Raw genomic sequence first — 14,734 nt, forward strand, 5'->3', positions numbered from 1 at the left:
AGAACAGAGACCTGCTGGACAACCTCTTGCCTCTCATGTCACTTGTAATCTTGTGAGGAGCGACAGAGTGCAGCCTGTGTTCTCAGTCTCTGCCTATGGAGAGCGCAGTAGCTGATGACAAACTCTTCTTCGCTGCTGTTATCAGCATAGATGTCAGAGCTGCTTCGATCCTCTAGCTCGCTGGGCTGTCACTCACTGCACTTCTGAGCCGCTGCAAAAAGGGACTGGGTGCAATTTGGTCCCCCCCCATCACAATATTGCACCATTGATTGGACCCTCTCTTTACCATGGGCCATTTGTAAAACTTGTCTTTGAGCTCCTCACTGCTCTCCTTCACCCCCTTCTGCGGATTTCTCTGCATGTAATGACAAATATCTCAGCCGCCTATAAAAACGTTGCGCACTAATGCAACGGAATCTGTAGATTCTTAGCACCGCAGTAACGGAGACCTCTTCAGGTAGGAAATGGTACTGCAATGAGTAGTCCATCCAGTTCTCGAGGACTAATTACCAGGGGCCACTGCCCCCGACCCACCCTTATGTATGTAGGTGTATACGTTGAGGATTTATACATTTTCTAAAGTTCTAGATGTTCCACAGTCATTAATGGTGAACGTCCATTGCAATCTGCAGTGTATTATTGACTCAGGGAGGAGATGGTCTGCAGAGCGCGCTCAGTATACACCGCGCACAATGTTCTGCATGATGTCACTGTAATGTAAATTCACTACCGGGAAAAAGATTAGGAAAAAAACATACGATATGGGATACAACGGAGGATGGCGTGAGGTCTGTACCGTATAACACCTCCGGGTTATTATCTTATAAAATTCATAATTGAATTACATCTAAATAGGACTGAAATATCTCCTTACGTGCCCCCCAAATTGACCCCTTTTTTTAAGAAATAGCTGAAGTTCAGACTGCCAGGAGCCACCACTAGGGGGAGCTCACTGGCTACAAGTTATACATTGAGCTCAATAATAAAACTGTATGCGAGAAATTCCTATGCTCCCTCTAGTGGTGGCTACAGGAAGCCAGAATTTCATCATTTTACCTTTTTCAATGTATGGGGATTTGGAGCTCTGTAGCATAAAAATGTAGCTCTGAACTTCTTAGGTTTTGGGCCAATCCATACTTGTTAGAAGGTCCCTCATCAATAAGGAGATCACAAAGTGTTCCTCGGATTTGACCCGAGTGATCAGTCGTAATCCATTTCTCTGCAGCACAGGTGAAAATAACCATTATACCGCACCCTTTCATATTAATGGGATGCCTGTGTAGGTCCTCCAGAGAGAAATACATTCATGGTCGTGTCTGATGGATGACTTCCGGTCCAGTTCAGTACTGCTGAAGGTCTACTGCCCCACAATCAATCGCATCAGAGTTGAGGGTTCTGTGTCTGGATCAGGAGACCCAGGCCACTTTGTCCATGCATGAATGGCCTAAAAGAAGAGGATCCTAAATAATCCCAAATTGGGTTCAACGCCTGTGAAAGGTGGCCATTCATGCATCCATTAAAGTCAACAGGCCATTGTGTAACGTATGGGTCAAGTGGCCCACTGGTACAAGTCTTCACTATGGCCAGTCGTGAAGGATACGTAATGGACAACCCTTTACATCCCACTCCTGCCCCTTAAGTGCCATTAAGAACCTGTATGATAATGGCTGCAGTAAAGGGTTAACTGCATCTCTCCACTTCACTCCCAGCCTCCTATAAGTAACTTGGTACATTTTAATCCAGCATGATGGCCTCATTAATGATTAATTGACCCAGACAAACTTGACCTGAAGATATAATAGTGCACACAGGAAAGCTGCTACTTCACATAGTTCAGGTAAGAAGCAAAGAAAGCCAGTGGAGACTTCAAGCCAGAGGAGAGCAGAACTTCCGAGAACATTAATAGGGAAATAGCCCCTTTAAGACACTAATTTTGACTGGATTTATGACCGGACACCTTGAAGACCCTAAAAACCCAGCATGAGCTTCTCTCAGTGGATCTCCTCTGTCCTTCAGCTCCAGAGACCAACATCTTCTCACCACCATCTTCTCAATGAAAGCCAACCGCTACAGACCTGGCAAATCTCAAGCCAAGTGGAGCTCACCGGAGCACGAAACATTGACTCCGAAACATTGAATGATCTGTTCCAAGAAAGAATGACCGTAATAGGAGGAAAGGAGAATGTTCTGCTGGTGGGGGAGACTGGATACAGTCCAGAAGATGAGGGCGGCACTAGTGGGACTTTAGAAGAATTGTCATCTGCTCTCTTTGAGTCTCCCAAAAAGGCCAAGAAACCCAATAAAAACACCACTGATGGATCCAACACTTCTCTGACTTGTTTCACCTCAAGTTCTCCATCAAAATCAAGGATGTTGGACTTTCCCATCGTTCTAGCAGTGTTTCGGGTAAGACTTATAATGGACGCTTCAAACTCCATTAAAGAGATCTTGAAGGACATCCGGCTGAGGACGAGGGAGTTTCGATCCGCAATTGTAGGAATTGTCTACTCTGTGGAAACCTTCAAGGACGAGAAAAAGATGGAGTCCATGGAAGAGCTGAGAAAGCTGATGAGTCAGGTGTTCAAGGATCAGCCATTGGGGGTCTGCTGCTACAACCGCTCTGAACCCAGGTCTATCCTGGAGGTCAAGCGGGTCATTACCAAAACCATGGGACTGATGGCAACAGGTATATACCTTACTGTTACTTTACCTCCCTAATTACTATACATGAAGTGTTCCTACCTGTCATATTCTAACCCCACAGAAAACTGGTCCTGTACATATGTATGTACACCGTGACTGCACCAGCAGAATAGTGAGTGCAGCTCTGGAGTATAATACAGGAGGTAACTCAGGATCAGTAATGTAATGTATGTACACAGTGACTGCACCAGCAGAATAGTGAGTGCAGCTCTGGAGTATAATACAGGATGTAACTCAGGATCAGTAATGTAATGTATATACACAGTGACTGCACCAGCAGAATAGTGAGTGCAGCTCTGGAGTATAATACAGGATGTAACTCAGGATCAGTAATGTAATGTATGTACACCGTGACTGCACCAGCAGAATAGTGAGTGCAGCTCTGGAGTATAATACAGGATGTAACTCAGGATCAGTAATGTAATGTATGTACACCGTGACTGCACCAGCAGAATAGTGAGTGCAGCTCTGGAGTATAATACAGGATGTAACTCAGGATCAGTAATGTATGTACACAGTGACTGCACCAGCAGAATAGTGAGTGCAGCTCTGGGGTATAATACAGGATGTAACTCAGGATCAGTAATGTAATGTATGTACACAGTGACTGCACCAGCAGAATAGTGAGTGCAGCTCTGGAGTATAATACAGGATGTAACTCAGGATCAGTACAGGATCAGTAATGTAATGTATGTACACAGTGACTCCACCAGCAGAATAGTGAGTGCAGCTCTGGAGTATAATACAAGATGTAACTCAGGATCAGTAATGTAATGTATGTACACAGTGACTCCACCAGCAGAATAGTGCGCGCAGCTCTGGAGTATAATACAGGATGTAACTCAGGATCAGTACAGGATCAGTAATGTAATGTATGTACACAGTGACTCCACCAGCAGAATAGTGCGCGCAGCTCTGGAGTATAATACAGGAGGTAACTCAGGATCAGTAATGTAATGTATGTACACAGTGACTGCACCAGCAGAATAGTGAGTGCAGCTCTGGGGTATAATACAGGATGTAACTCAGGATCAGTAATGTAATGTATGTACACAGTGACTGCACCAGCAGAATAGTGAGTGCAGCTCTGGGGTATAATACAGGATGTAACTCCGGATCAGTAATGTAATGTATGTACACAGTGACTGCACCAGCAGAATAGTGAGTGCAGCTCTGGAGTATAATACAGGATATAACTAAGGATCAGTAATGTAATGTATGTACACAATGACTGCACCAGCAGAATAGTGAGTGCAGCTCTGGAGTATAATACAGGATGTAACTCAGGATCAGTACAGGATCAGTAATGTAATGTATGTACACAGTGACTCCACCAGCAGAATAGTGCGCGCAGCTCTGGAGTATAATACAGGAGGTAACTCAGGATCAGTAATGTAATGTATGTACACAGTGACTGCACCAGCAGAATAGTGAGTGCAGCTCTGGGGTATAATACAGGATGTAACTCAGGATCAGTAATGTAATGTATGTACACAGTGACTGCACCAGCAGAATAGTGAGTGCAGCTCTGGGGTATAATACAGGATGTAACTCCGGATCAGTAATGTAATGTATGTACACAGTGACTGCACCAGCAGAATAGTGAGTGCAGCTCTGGAGTATAATACAGGATATAACTCAGGATCAGTAATGTAATGTATGTACACAGTGACTCCACCAGCAGAATAGTGAGTGCAGCTCTGGAGTATAATACAGGGTGTAACTCAGGATCAGTAATGTAATGTATGTACACAGTGACTGCACCAGCAGAATAGTGAGTGCAGCTCTGGGGTATAATACAGGATGTAACTCCGGATCAGTAATGTAATGTATGTACACAGTGACTGCACCAGCAGAATAGTGAGTGCAGCTCTGGAGTATAATACAGGATATAACTCAGGATCAGTAATGTAATGTATGTACACAATGACTGCACCAGCAGAATAGTGAGTGCAGCTCTGGAGTATAATACAGGATGTAACTCAGGATCAGTACAGGATCAGTAATGTAATGTATGTACACAGTGACTCCACCAGCAGAATAGTGCGCGCAGCTCTGGAGTATAATACAGGATGTAACTCAGGATCAGTACAGGATCAGTAATGTAATGTATGTACACAGTGACTGCACCAGCAGAATAGTGAGTGCAGCTCTGGAGTATAATACAGGATGTAACTCAGGATCAGTAATGTAATGTATGTGCACAGTGACTGCACCAGCAGAATAGTGAGTGCAGCTCTGGAGTATAATACAGGATGTAACTCAGGATCAGTAATGTAATGTATGTACACAGTGACTGCACCAGCAGAATAGTGAGTGCAGCTCTGGGGTATAATACAGGATGTAACTCCGGATCAGTAATGTAATGTATGTACACAGTGACTGCACCAGCAGAATAGTGAGTGCAGCTCTGGAGTATAATACAGGGTGTAACTCAGGATCAGTAATGTAATGTATGTACACAGTGACTGCACCAGCAGAATAGTGAGTGCAGCTCTGGGGTATAATACAGGATGTAACTCCGGATCAGTAATGTAATGTATGTACACAGTGACTGCACCAGCAGAATAGTGAGTGCAGCTCTGGAGTATAATACAGGATATAACTCAGGATCAGTAATGTAATGTATATACACAGTGACTGCACCAGCAGAATAGTGAGTGCAGCTCTGGAGTATAATACAGGATGTAACTCAGGATCAGTACAGGATCAGTAATGTAATGTATGTACACAGTGACTCCACCAGCAGAATAGTGCGCGCAGCTCTGGAGTATAATACAGGATGTAACTCAGGATCAGTACAGGATCAGTAATGTAATGTATGTACACAGTGACTGCACCAGCAGAATAGTGAGTGCAGCTCTGGAGTATAATACAGGATATAACTCAGGATCAGTAATGTAATGTATGTACACAATGACTGCACCAGCAGAATAGTGAGTGCAGCTCTGGAGTATAATACAGGATGTAACTCAGGATCAGTACAGGATCAGTAATGTAATGTATGTACACAGTGACTCCACCAGCAGAATAGTGCGCGCAGCTCTGGAGTATAATACAGGATGTAACTCAGGATCAGTACAGGATCAGTAATGTAATGTATGTACACAGTGACTGCACCAGCAGAATAGTGAGTGCAGCTCTGGAGTATAATACAGGATGTAACTCAGGATCAGTAATGTAATGTATGTGCACAGTGACTGCACCAGCAGAATAGTGAGTGCAGCTCTGGAGTATAATACAGGATGTAACTCAGGATCAGTAATGTAATGTATGTACACAGTGACTGCACCAGCAGAATAGTGAGTGCAGCTCTGGGGTATAATACAGGATGTAACTCAGGATCAGTAATGTAATGTATGTACACAGTGACTGCACCAGCAGAATAGTGAGTGCAGCTCTGGGGTATAATACAGGATGTAACTCCGGATCAGTAATGTAATGTATGTACACAGTGACTGCACCAGCAGAATAGTGAGTGCAGCTCTGGAGTATAATACAGGATATAACTCAGGATCAGTAATGTAATGTATGTACACAGTGACTGCACCAGCAGAATAGTGAGTGCAGCTCTGGGGTATAATACAGGATGTAACTCCGGATCAGTAATGTAATGTATGTACACAGTGACTGCACCAGCAGAATAGTGAGTGCAGCTCTGGAGTATAATACAGGAGGTAACTCAGGATCAGTAATGTAATGTATGTACACAGTGACTGCACCAGCAGAATAGTGAGTGCAGCTCTGGGGTATAATACAGGATGTAACTCAGGATCAGTAATGTAATGTATGTACACAGTGACTGCACCAGCAGAATGGTGAGTGCAGCTCTGGAGTATAATACAGGATATAACTCAGGATCAGTAATGTAATGTATGTACACAATGACTGCACCAGCAGAATAGTGAGTGCAGCTCTGGAGTATAATACAGGATGTAACTCAGGATCAGTAATGTAATGTATGTACACAGTGACTGCACCAGCAGAATAGTGAGAGCAGCTCTGGAGTATAATACAGGATGTAACTCAGGATCAGTACAGGATCAGTAATGTAATGTATGTACACAGTGACATACTCCAGAGCTGCACTCACTATTCTGCTGGTGCAGTCACTGTGTACATACATTACATTACTGATCCTGAGTTACATCCTGTATTATACTCCAGAGCTGCACTCACTATTCTGCTGGTGCAGTCATTGTGTACATACATTACATTACTGATCCTGAGTTATATCCTGTATTATACTCCAGAGCTGCACTCACCATTCTGCTGGTGCAGTCACTGTGTACATACATTACATTACTGATCCTGAGTTACATCCTGTATTTTACTCCAGAGCTGCACTCACTATTCTGCTGGAGCAGTCACTGTGTACATACATTACATTACTGATCCTGAGTTACATCCTGTATTATACTCCAGAGCTGCACTCACTATTCTGCTGGTGCAGTCACTCTGTACATACATTACATTACTGATCCTGAGTTACATCTTGTATGTACACAGTGACTGCACCAGCAGAATAGTGAGTGCAGCTCTGGAGTATAATACAGGAGGTAACTCAGGATCAGTAATGTAATGTATGTACACAGTGACTGCACCAGCAGAATAGTGAGTGCAGCTCTGGAGTATAATACAGGATGTAACTCAGGATCAGTAATGTAATGTATGTACACAGTGACTGCACCAGCAGAATAGTGAGTGCAGCTCTGGAGTATAATACCGGAGGTAACTCAGGATCAGTAATGTAATGTATGTACACAGTGACTACACCAGCGGAATATTGAGTGCAGCTCTGGAGTATAATACAGGATGTATCTCAGGATCAGTAATGTAATGTATGTACACAGTGACTGCACCAGCAGAATAGTGAGTGCAGCTCTGGAGTATAATACAGGATGTAACTCAGGATCAGTAATGTAATGTATGTACACAGTGACTGCACCAGCAGAATAGTGAGTGCAGCTCTGGAGTATAATAGAGGATGTATCTCAGGATCAGTAATGTAATGTATGTACACAGTGACTGCACCAGCAGAATAGTGAGTGCAGCTCTGGAGTATAATACAGGATGTAACTCAGGATCAGTAATGTAATGTATGTACACAGTGACTGCACCAGCAGAATAGTGAGTGCAGCTCTGGAGTATAATACAGGATGTAACTCAGGATCAGTAATGTAATGTATGTACACAGTGACTGCACCAGCAGAATAGTGAGTGCAGCTCTGGAGTATAATACCGGAGGTAACTCAGGATCAGTAATGTAATGTATGTACACAGTGACTGCACCAGCAGAATAGTGAGTGCAGCTCTGGAGTATAATAGAGGATGTAACTCAGGATCAGTAATGTAATGTATGGACACAGTGACTGCACCAGCAGAATAGTGAGTGCAGCTCTGGAGTATAATACAGGATGTAACTCAGGATCAGTAATGTAATGTATGTACACAGTGACTGCACCAGCAGAATAGTGAGTGCAGCTCTGGAGTATAATACAGGATGTAACTCAGGATCAGTAATGTAATGTATATACACAGTGACTGCACCAGCAGAATAGTGAGTGCAGCCCTGGAGTATAATACAGGATGTAACTCAGGATCAGTAATGTATATACACAGTGACTGCACCAGCAGAATAGTGAGTGCAGCTCTGGAGTAAAATACAGGATGTAACTCAGGATCAGTAATGTAATGTATGTACACAGTGACTGCACCAGCAGAATAGTGAGTGCAGCTCTGGAGTATAATACAGGATGTAACTCAGGATCAGTAATGTAATGTATGTACACAGTGACTGCACCAGCGGAATATTGAGTGCAGCTCTGGAGTATAATACAGGATGTATCTCAGGATCAGTAATGTAATGTATGTACACAGTGACTGCACCAGCAGAATAGTGAGTGCAGCTCTGGAGTATAATACAGGATGTAACTCAGGATCAGTAATGTAATGTATGTACACAGTGACTGCACCAGCGGAATATTGAGTGCAGCTCTGGAGTATAATACAGGATGTATCTCAGGATCAGTAATGTAATGTATGTACACAGTGACTGCACCAGCAGAATAGTGAGTGCAGCTCTGGAGTATAATAGAGGATGTAACTCAGGATCAGTAATGTAATGTATGGACACAGGGACTGCACCAGCAGAATAGTGAGTGCAGCTCTGGAGGATAATACAGGATGTAACTCAGGATCAGTAATGTAATGTATGTACACAGCGACTGCACCAGCAGAATAGTGAGTGCAGCTCTGGAGTATAATACAGGATGTAACTCAGGATCAGTAATGTAATGTATGTACACAGTGACTGCACCAGCAGAATAGTGAGTGCAGCTCTGGAGTATAATACAGGATATAACTCCGGATCAGTAATGTAATGTATGTACACAGTGACTGCACCAGCAGAATAGTGAGTGCAGCTCTGGAGTATAATACAGGATGTAACTCAGGATCAGTAATGTAATGTATATATATATACAGTGACTGCACCAGAAGAATAGTGAGTGCAGCTCTGGAGTATAATACAGGAGGTAACTCAGGATCAGTAATGTAATGTATGTACACAGTGACTGCACCAGCAGAATAGTGAGTGCAGCTCTGGAGTATAATACAGGATATAACTCAGGATCAGTAATGTAATGTATGTACACAGTGACTGCACCAGCAGAATAGCGAGTGCAGCTCTGGAGTATAATGCAAGATGTATTTTATATATTCTTATAGTTAAATCTAGAGTTAATGTGATAAACTCCTGAGTGTATTAGATAATAATTATATTTTCCCAGTGTGTTAATCACACTACAAATAATGATGCAATGCTGATAGCTGTGCACACAGTCTCTCATTAACTGCTTCTCAACCAACAGATTTCTCTGAACTTCTCCATAGCACAAACATTTTTTTTTTTTTTAAATATTTGCCCTATTCTTAATTCTGACAATTACTTTCCGGCATGAATCCTTATCTCTTTCTTTTCTGCTTATTTATATTTTCCTTTAAATCCAATGATTTAAAATTGAGAAAGTAAAAAATGCTGAAATTTAAAAACAAAAATTTTTTTCTTTACAAAATTTATCAACATTTTGGACAGATTTTCACAACATTTTGAGTTTCCTTGGTCCTAGATGTCTACATCAGTGGGATACATCTTCTTGTTAGCAATCCAATTTATTTCTTTAAACCCCTTGGAAAGACTCATTCCTCATGGGAAGCCATCAGTCCTGCCCCCGCCAGCTCGTTCCATCTCTTCCTTATCAAGTGACGAATGTCACCGTTGTGTGCAGTCACGCAGGAGAGCCTGATAGCGCACCACCCGTGCCACGTCAGATTTATTTTAAGACTCCCTGGAAAAATACCAATAGTGTTTTTATAGTTGAAGAGGGGCACAATAAGCATTTTTTTTTGTCTCCATTACCCATGAAGAGGTTCGGAGTCAACATTAGGTCATCAGAAGCACCATCAAGTCATCCAAAGGTGGACATGTACATCAGATAGCGGTCAGCCAACATCTATCTCCCCCATACACTTGAATGGTTCACCATGGGCTATCTTCCTCATTGCCTATGGCCCCATTTTCTTCTAAGATTGCACCAAAATTTCCTACATTTACAATGCAGTTTCCAAATTTGTTCCACAGATGGATATCAGTCAATAGAAGATGACCTCATTCAGTTGGAAAGATCATTTCGAGAACTCGTCGTCCAGTTGGGAGGTAAAGAGAGATTTCTTATCCTCGGGAATATCTGTCCTTCCGCCCGAAACTCTGAAAAAGCTCGGGTTTTTAAGGAGCTTACTAAAGCCCTGTTTGATGATGATCTTTATAAAATCGACAACTCTGAAGAAGACGGCAAATCGGTGACACCAGAAAACCAAAAGAAAGAGTGTGTACAGCTCCCCGAACCCAAGTCCTTCCCTTACCTGCTCATCTTGGTGGTCTTTCGCTCAACGTTCCTGAAGGAGGAGGACAACATGGCCCAGGTCAAGGAGATATTTACCGACATCAAATCGAGGCTTACCAGGAGTTCAACCCGAGTGATCGGGGTGGTTTGTAGTGACGAGCCTCTAGCAAAAGCTGAAGAGCTGACATTTCATATCCTGTTGCAAAAGATCCTATGTCAGACATTTAGTCGTCGTCCAACCGGGGTCTGCAGCTTTGTGAGGACAAACCTGGAATCAGTGGATGGGATGAAAATATGTGTGTGTAATGTCCTAAAAATGTCTTAAAAGACCTCTTTAGATGATCGCCATGTCCTAAAAGAAAGACCACCTCTTGAATATCATCACTTTATCCTAAACCAATTGTTGCATTGTTTCCTCAAAGAGGTGTCTACATATATCATGAAAGATTATAACATATCAAGCTCTTTCCATCCTTGATGACCTTTTGCTCTACATGCCCAAAGATGAAGTCAAGATTGCTCAGGTCATAGTAGTACTGATGGTCCCATGGTCATCTCCTCAAACTGTTTGTAGCTATGAGAGTCTTGAAGGGGCCGGAGCATCAGACTCTCATGTGAAAGATTGTATGTCTGATTTCCACTTGATAATTTATTTGTTCCTGCCTTGATCTTCAGACTTGCCCAAGGCCTGGGCAAAGTTATGTTATGGGGGAGATGGTTATCATCAATGTAGTACTTCATAGACTTGAGAAATTTTTCATTTTTTTTTTACTTTTTCTCACGGCTTGAGCTTGTCGGCTATACATTACAGTCTGGAGGTATCAAATATATTAGATGTTCAAACAAATTTACTATAGTATATGATTGTATCATAACATTGAGAATAAAAACTAGATTAAAGGATTATTACATGTAAGATTCAAACTGTGTTGTGCCTTGTAGAGGCCATTATAGTATTTGGAACATTTTGTGGAGGCCGTTATACTGTATGGATGGCTGTGTGGAGGCCGTTATACTGTATGGATGGCTGTGTGGAGGCCATTATACTGTTTGGATGGCTGTGTGGAGGCCATTATACTGTTTGGAGGGTATGTGAGGAGTATTATACTGTTTGGAAGGTTGTGATGGGCCATTATGCTGTGTTTAGGGCTCTGTGGGGGTCATTATACTATTTGGAGGATATGTGGGGAGTATTATACTGTGCGGAGGGCTGTGTAGGGGCCATTATACTGTGTGGAGGGCTGTGTAGGGGCCATTATACTGTGTGGAGGGCTGTGTAGGGGCCATTATACTGTGTGGAGGGCTGTGTAGGGGCCATTATACTGTGTGGAGGGCTGTGTAGGGGCCATTATACTATTTGGGGTTTTTAGTAGGGGCCATTGTACTGTTTGGAGGGCTGTGTGGGGGCCATTATACTGTGTATGGGGTTCATAATACTGTTTGAAAGGTTATATGATGGGCCATTATGCTGTGTTTAGGACTCTTTGGGGGTCATTATACTATTTGGAGGGTATGTGGGGAGTATTATACTGTTTGTATGGCTGTGTGGGGGCCATTATACTGTTTGTAGGGCTGTGTGGGGGCCATTAAACTGTTTGGAGGGCTGTGTTGGGCCCATTATACTCTTTGGATGGCTGTGTGGGGGCCATTATACTATTTGGATGGTTTACTGGGGGCCATTATACTGTTTGGAGGGATGTGTGGGGCCTTTATACTATTTGGGGGGTTTAGTGGGGGGCATTATACTGTGTGGAGGGCTGTGTGGGGGCCATTATACTATTTGGAAGGTTTAGTGGGTGCCATTATACTGTTTGAAGGGTTTAGTGGGGGCCATTATACTATGTGGAGGGTTTAGTGGGGGCCATTATATTATTTGGAGGGTTTAGTGGGGGCCATTATACTGTTTGTAGGGCTGTGTGGGGAGCCATTATACTGTATTATACTGTTTGTAGGGCTGTATGGGGTCCATTATACTGTGTGGAGGGCTGTGTGGGGCCCATTATACTGTGTGGGGGCCATTATACTATTTGGATGGTTTAGTGGGGGCCATTATACTATTTGGGAGGTTTAGTGGGGGCCAATATATTGTGTGGAGGGCTGTGTGGGGGGCCATTATACTGTTTGTAGGGCTGTGTGGGGGGCCATTATACTGTTTGTAGGGCTGTGTGGGGGGCCATTATACTGTTTGTAGGGCTGTGTGGGGTCCATTACACTGTGTGGAGGGCTATGCGAGGGTCATTATACTCTGTGGAGGGCTGTGCGGGGGTCATTATACTGTGTGGGGGCCATTATACTATTTGGAGGGTTTAGTGGGGGCCATTATACAATGTGGAGGGCAGTGTGGGGCCCATTATACTATTTGGAGGGTTTAGTGGTGGCCATTATACTGTTTGTAGGGCTGTGTGGGGTCCATTATACTGTGTGGAAGCCATTATACTGTGTGGAGGGCTGTGTGGGACCCATTATACTGTGGGGACCGTTATACTATTTGGATGGTTTAGTGGGGGCCATTATACAATTTGGGAGGTTTAGTTGGGGCCATTATACTGTGTGGGGGCCATTATACTATTTGGAGAGCTGTGTGGGGGCCATTATACTATTTGGATGGTTTTGTGGGGGCCATTATACAATTTGGGAGGTTTAGTTGGGGCCATTATACTGTGTGGAGAGCTGTGTGGGGGCCATTGTACAGTGTGGGGGCCATTGTACAGTGTGGAGGGCTGTGTGTGGGGGGGGGCATTGTACGGTTAGGAAGGCTATGTTTGATACCAAGGGTATCTTAGCACATGGGAACACCTAAGGGGCTTCAATAGGAGCAAAATTCTGTGATCCCATTAATTATCCTCACAACCCTTTTAAGAGGATGGAAAGTGAATGTTTTTTCCCCCCAAACATGATCAGCTTCTACTGACTTTGCTGCCCAGGCTCCTTGATTAACCCCAGATATCTGACATAACAGCCACCTTGCCCCCAAGGCCCCTTATGCTAGCTGCAATGGCCTCACTCCTCCATAACCCCTTCCTACCTCCTGTATAGTCTCATCCACTCGGCAGAAGCCGGGTCTCATCAGGATGTAGATGCAATTAATAAGTGGTGACTGAACACCTGAGATACCTGGAGTTCTGGCCAAAGCCCCCCACGCCATGTGCCCCCGCTCTGCCATGCCACTGCAGTAAATGAACGCGTCATTCTGGGATCATTGATTTGGTGGCAGCAGAACTGCGGAGTTTTGCGCTCAATAGGTAACACGCATTTCTTTATTTCATACCCAGCACTTCGCTCTCTGAACACGTAAAAAAAAAATAGTAGAAAACTCCTTTAGTGGAAAAAATATTGATTTCACTGAAAGCAAAAGTCTGTATACAATGAGCTCCCCCTAGTGGTGGCTTCAGATGGCAGCTATGCCAGTGTCTCCCTCACCTCCTAAATGGGCCCCAGAACAATGTCATAACTGCTGTCGAGTTGCATTTTCTGTATTTTTTTTCCGTATGTTTTGCCGTGAAAAAAAAAATGCAGCATTTTACTGCACCAGCAAAGCAGATGAGAATTCTGACCGCTCATGCACACAATGCTTCTTTTTTCCTTGCAGATGTGAAGCAGTTTCAAATCTGCACGATGTCAATTATTTTAGTATTTCTGCATTCAAATGAAGGGGGGAAAAAGTGGCATCAAAAACACACCAAAAAAGTGAATATTTAATGCAGTTTATGTACTGCCACGAGCCAGGTTTTGGGTGCTGCAATGTCTGCTGCACATACTTCAGGTGTGCACGATCCCTTAGTGAGGAATGTGCTGCATCGGGAAAATGTAAAGTCCAGTATTTACTTTGGCTTCACATAAGGAAGCGAAGCGCGATCAGTGTAAGGAGGAGGTGAAGGAAGAATCCTGTAGAAATGCAGAAAGTCAATAAACGTTTCCTGAATTGTGGCCCCTGTCCTACATCTAACACAGAGCCCCATAGTGGCGGGGGCTGCAGCTGCAGAGCCGGTGCTAGCGCAGGGGGCTGCAGCTGCAGAGCCGGTGCTAGCGCAGGGGGCTGCAGCTGCAGAGCCGGTGCTAGCGCAGGGGGCTGCAGCCGCAGAGCCGGTGCTAGCGCAGGGGGCTGCAGCCGCAGAGCCGGCGCTAGC

At 43.8% G+C, this 14,734-nt stretch overlaps 1 protein-coding gene across 1 annotated transcript; it reads left to right on the plus strand.

The window, feature by feature from the left end:
• Window positions 1-1,796: 1,796 nt before the first annotated feature.
• Window positions 1,797-11,523, plus strand: LOC141165417 (uncharacterized). The gene is made up of 2 exons (XM_073651017.1): window positions 1,797-2,686; window positions 10,346-11,523. The coding sequence occupies exons 1-2, from the start codon at window positions 1,981-1,983 to the stop codon at window positions 10,930-10,932; spliced, it is 1,293 nt and encodes a 430-aa protein (XP_073507118.1). The 5' UTR covers window positions 1,797-1,980; the 3' UTR covers window positions 10,933-11,523.
• The last annotated feature ends 3,211 nt before the right edge of the window (window positions 11,524-14,734 follow it).

The sequence above is a fragment of the Phyllobates terribilis genome, unplaced genomic scaffold (genome assembly GCF_046119375.1).
Source record: "Phyllobates terribilis strain yellow unplaced genomic scaffold, ASM4611937v1 Scaffold_11__3_contigs__length_659146591, whole genome shotgun sequence".
NCBI classification, from domain to species: Eukaryota; Metazoa; Chordata; class Amphibia; order Anura; family Dendrobatidae; genus Phyllobates; species Phyllobates terribilis.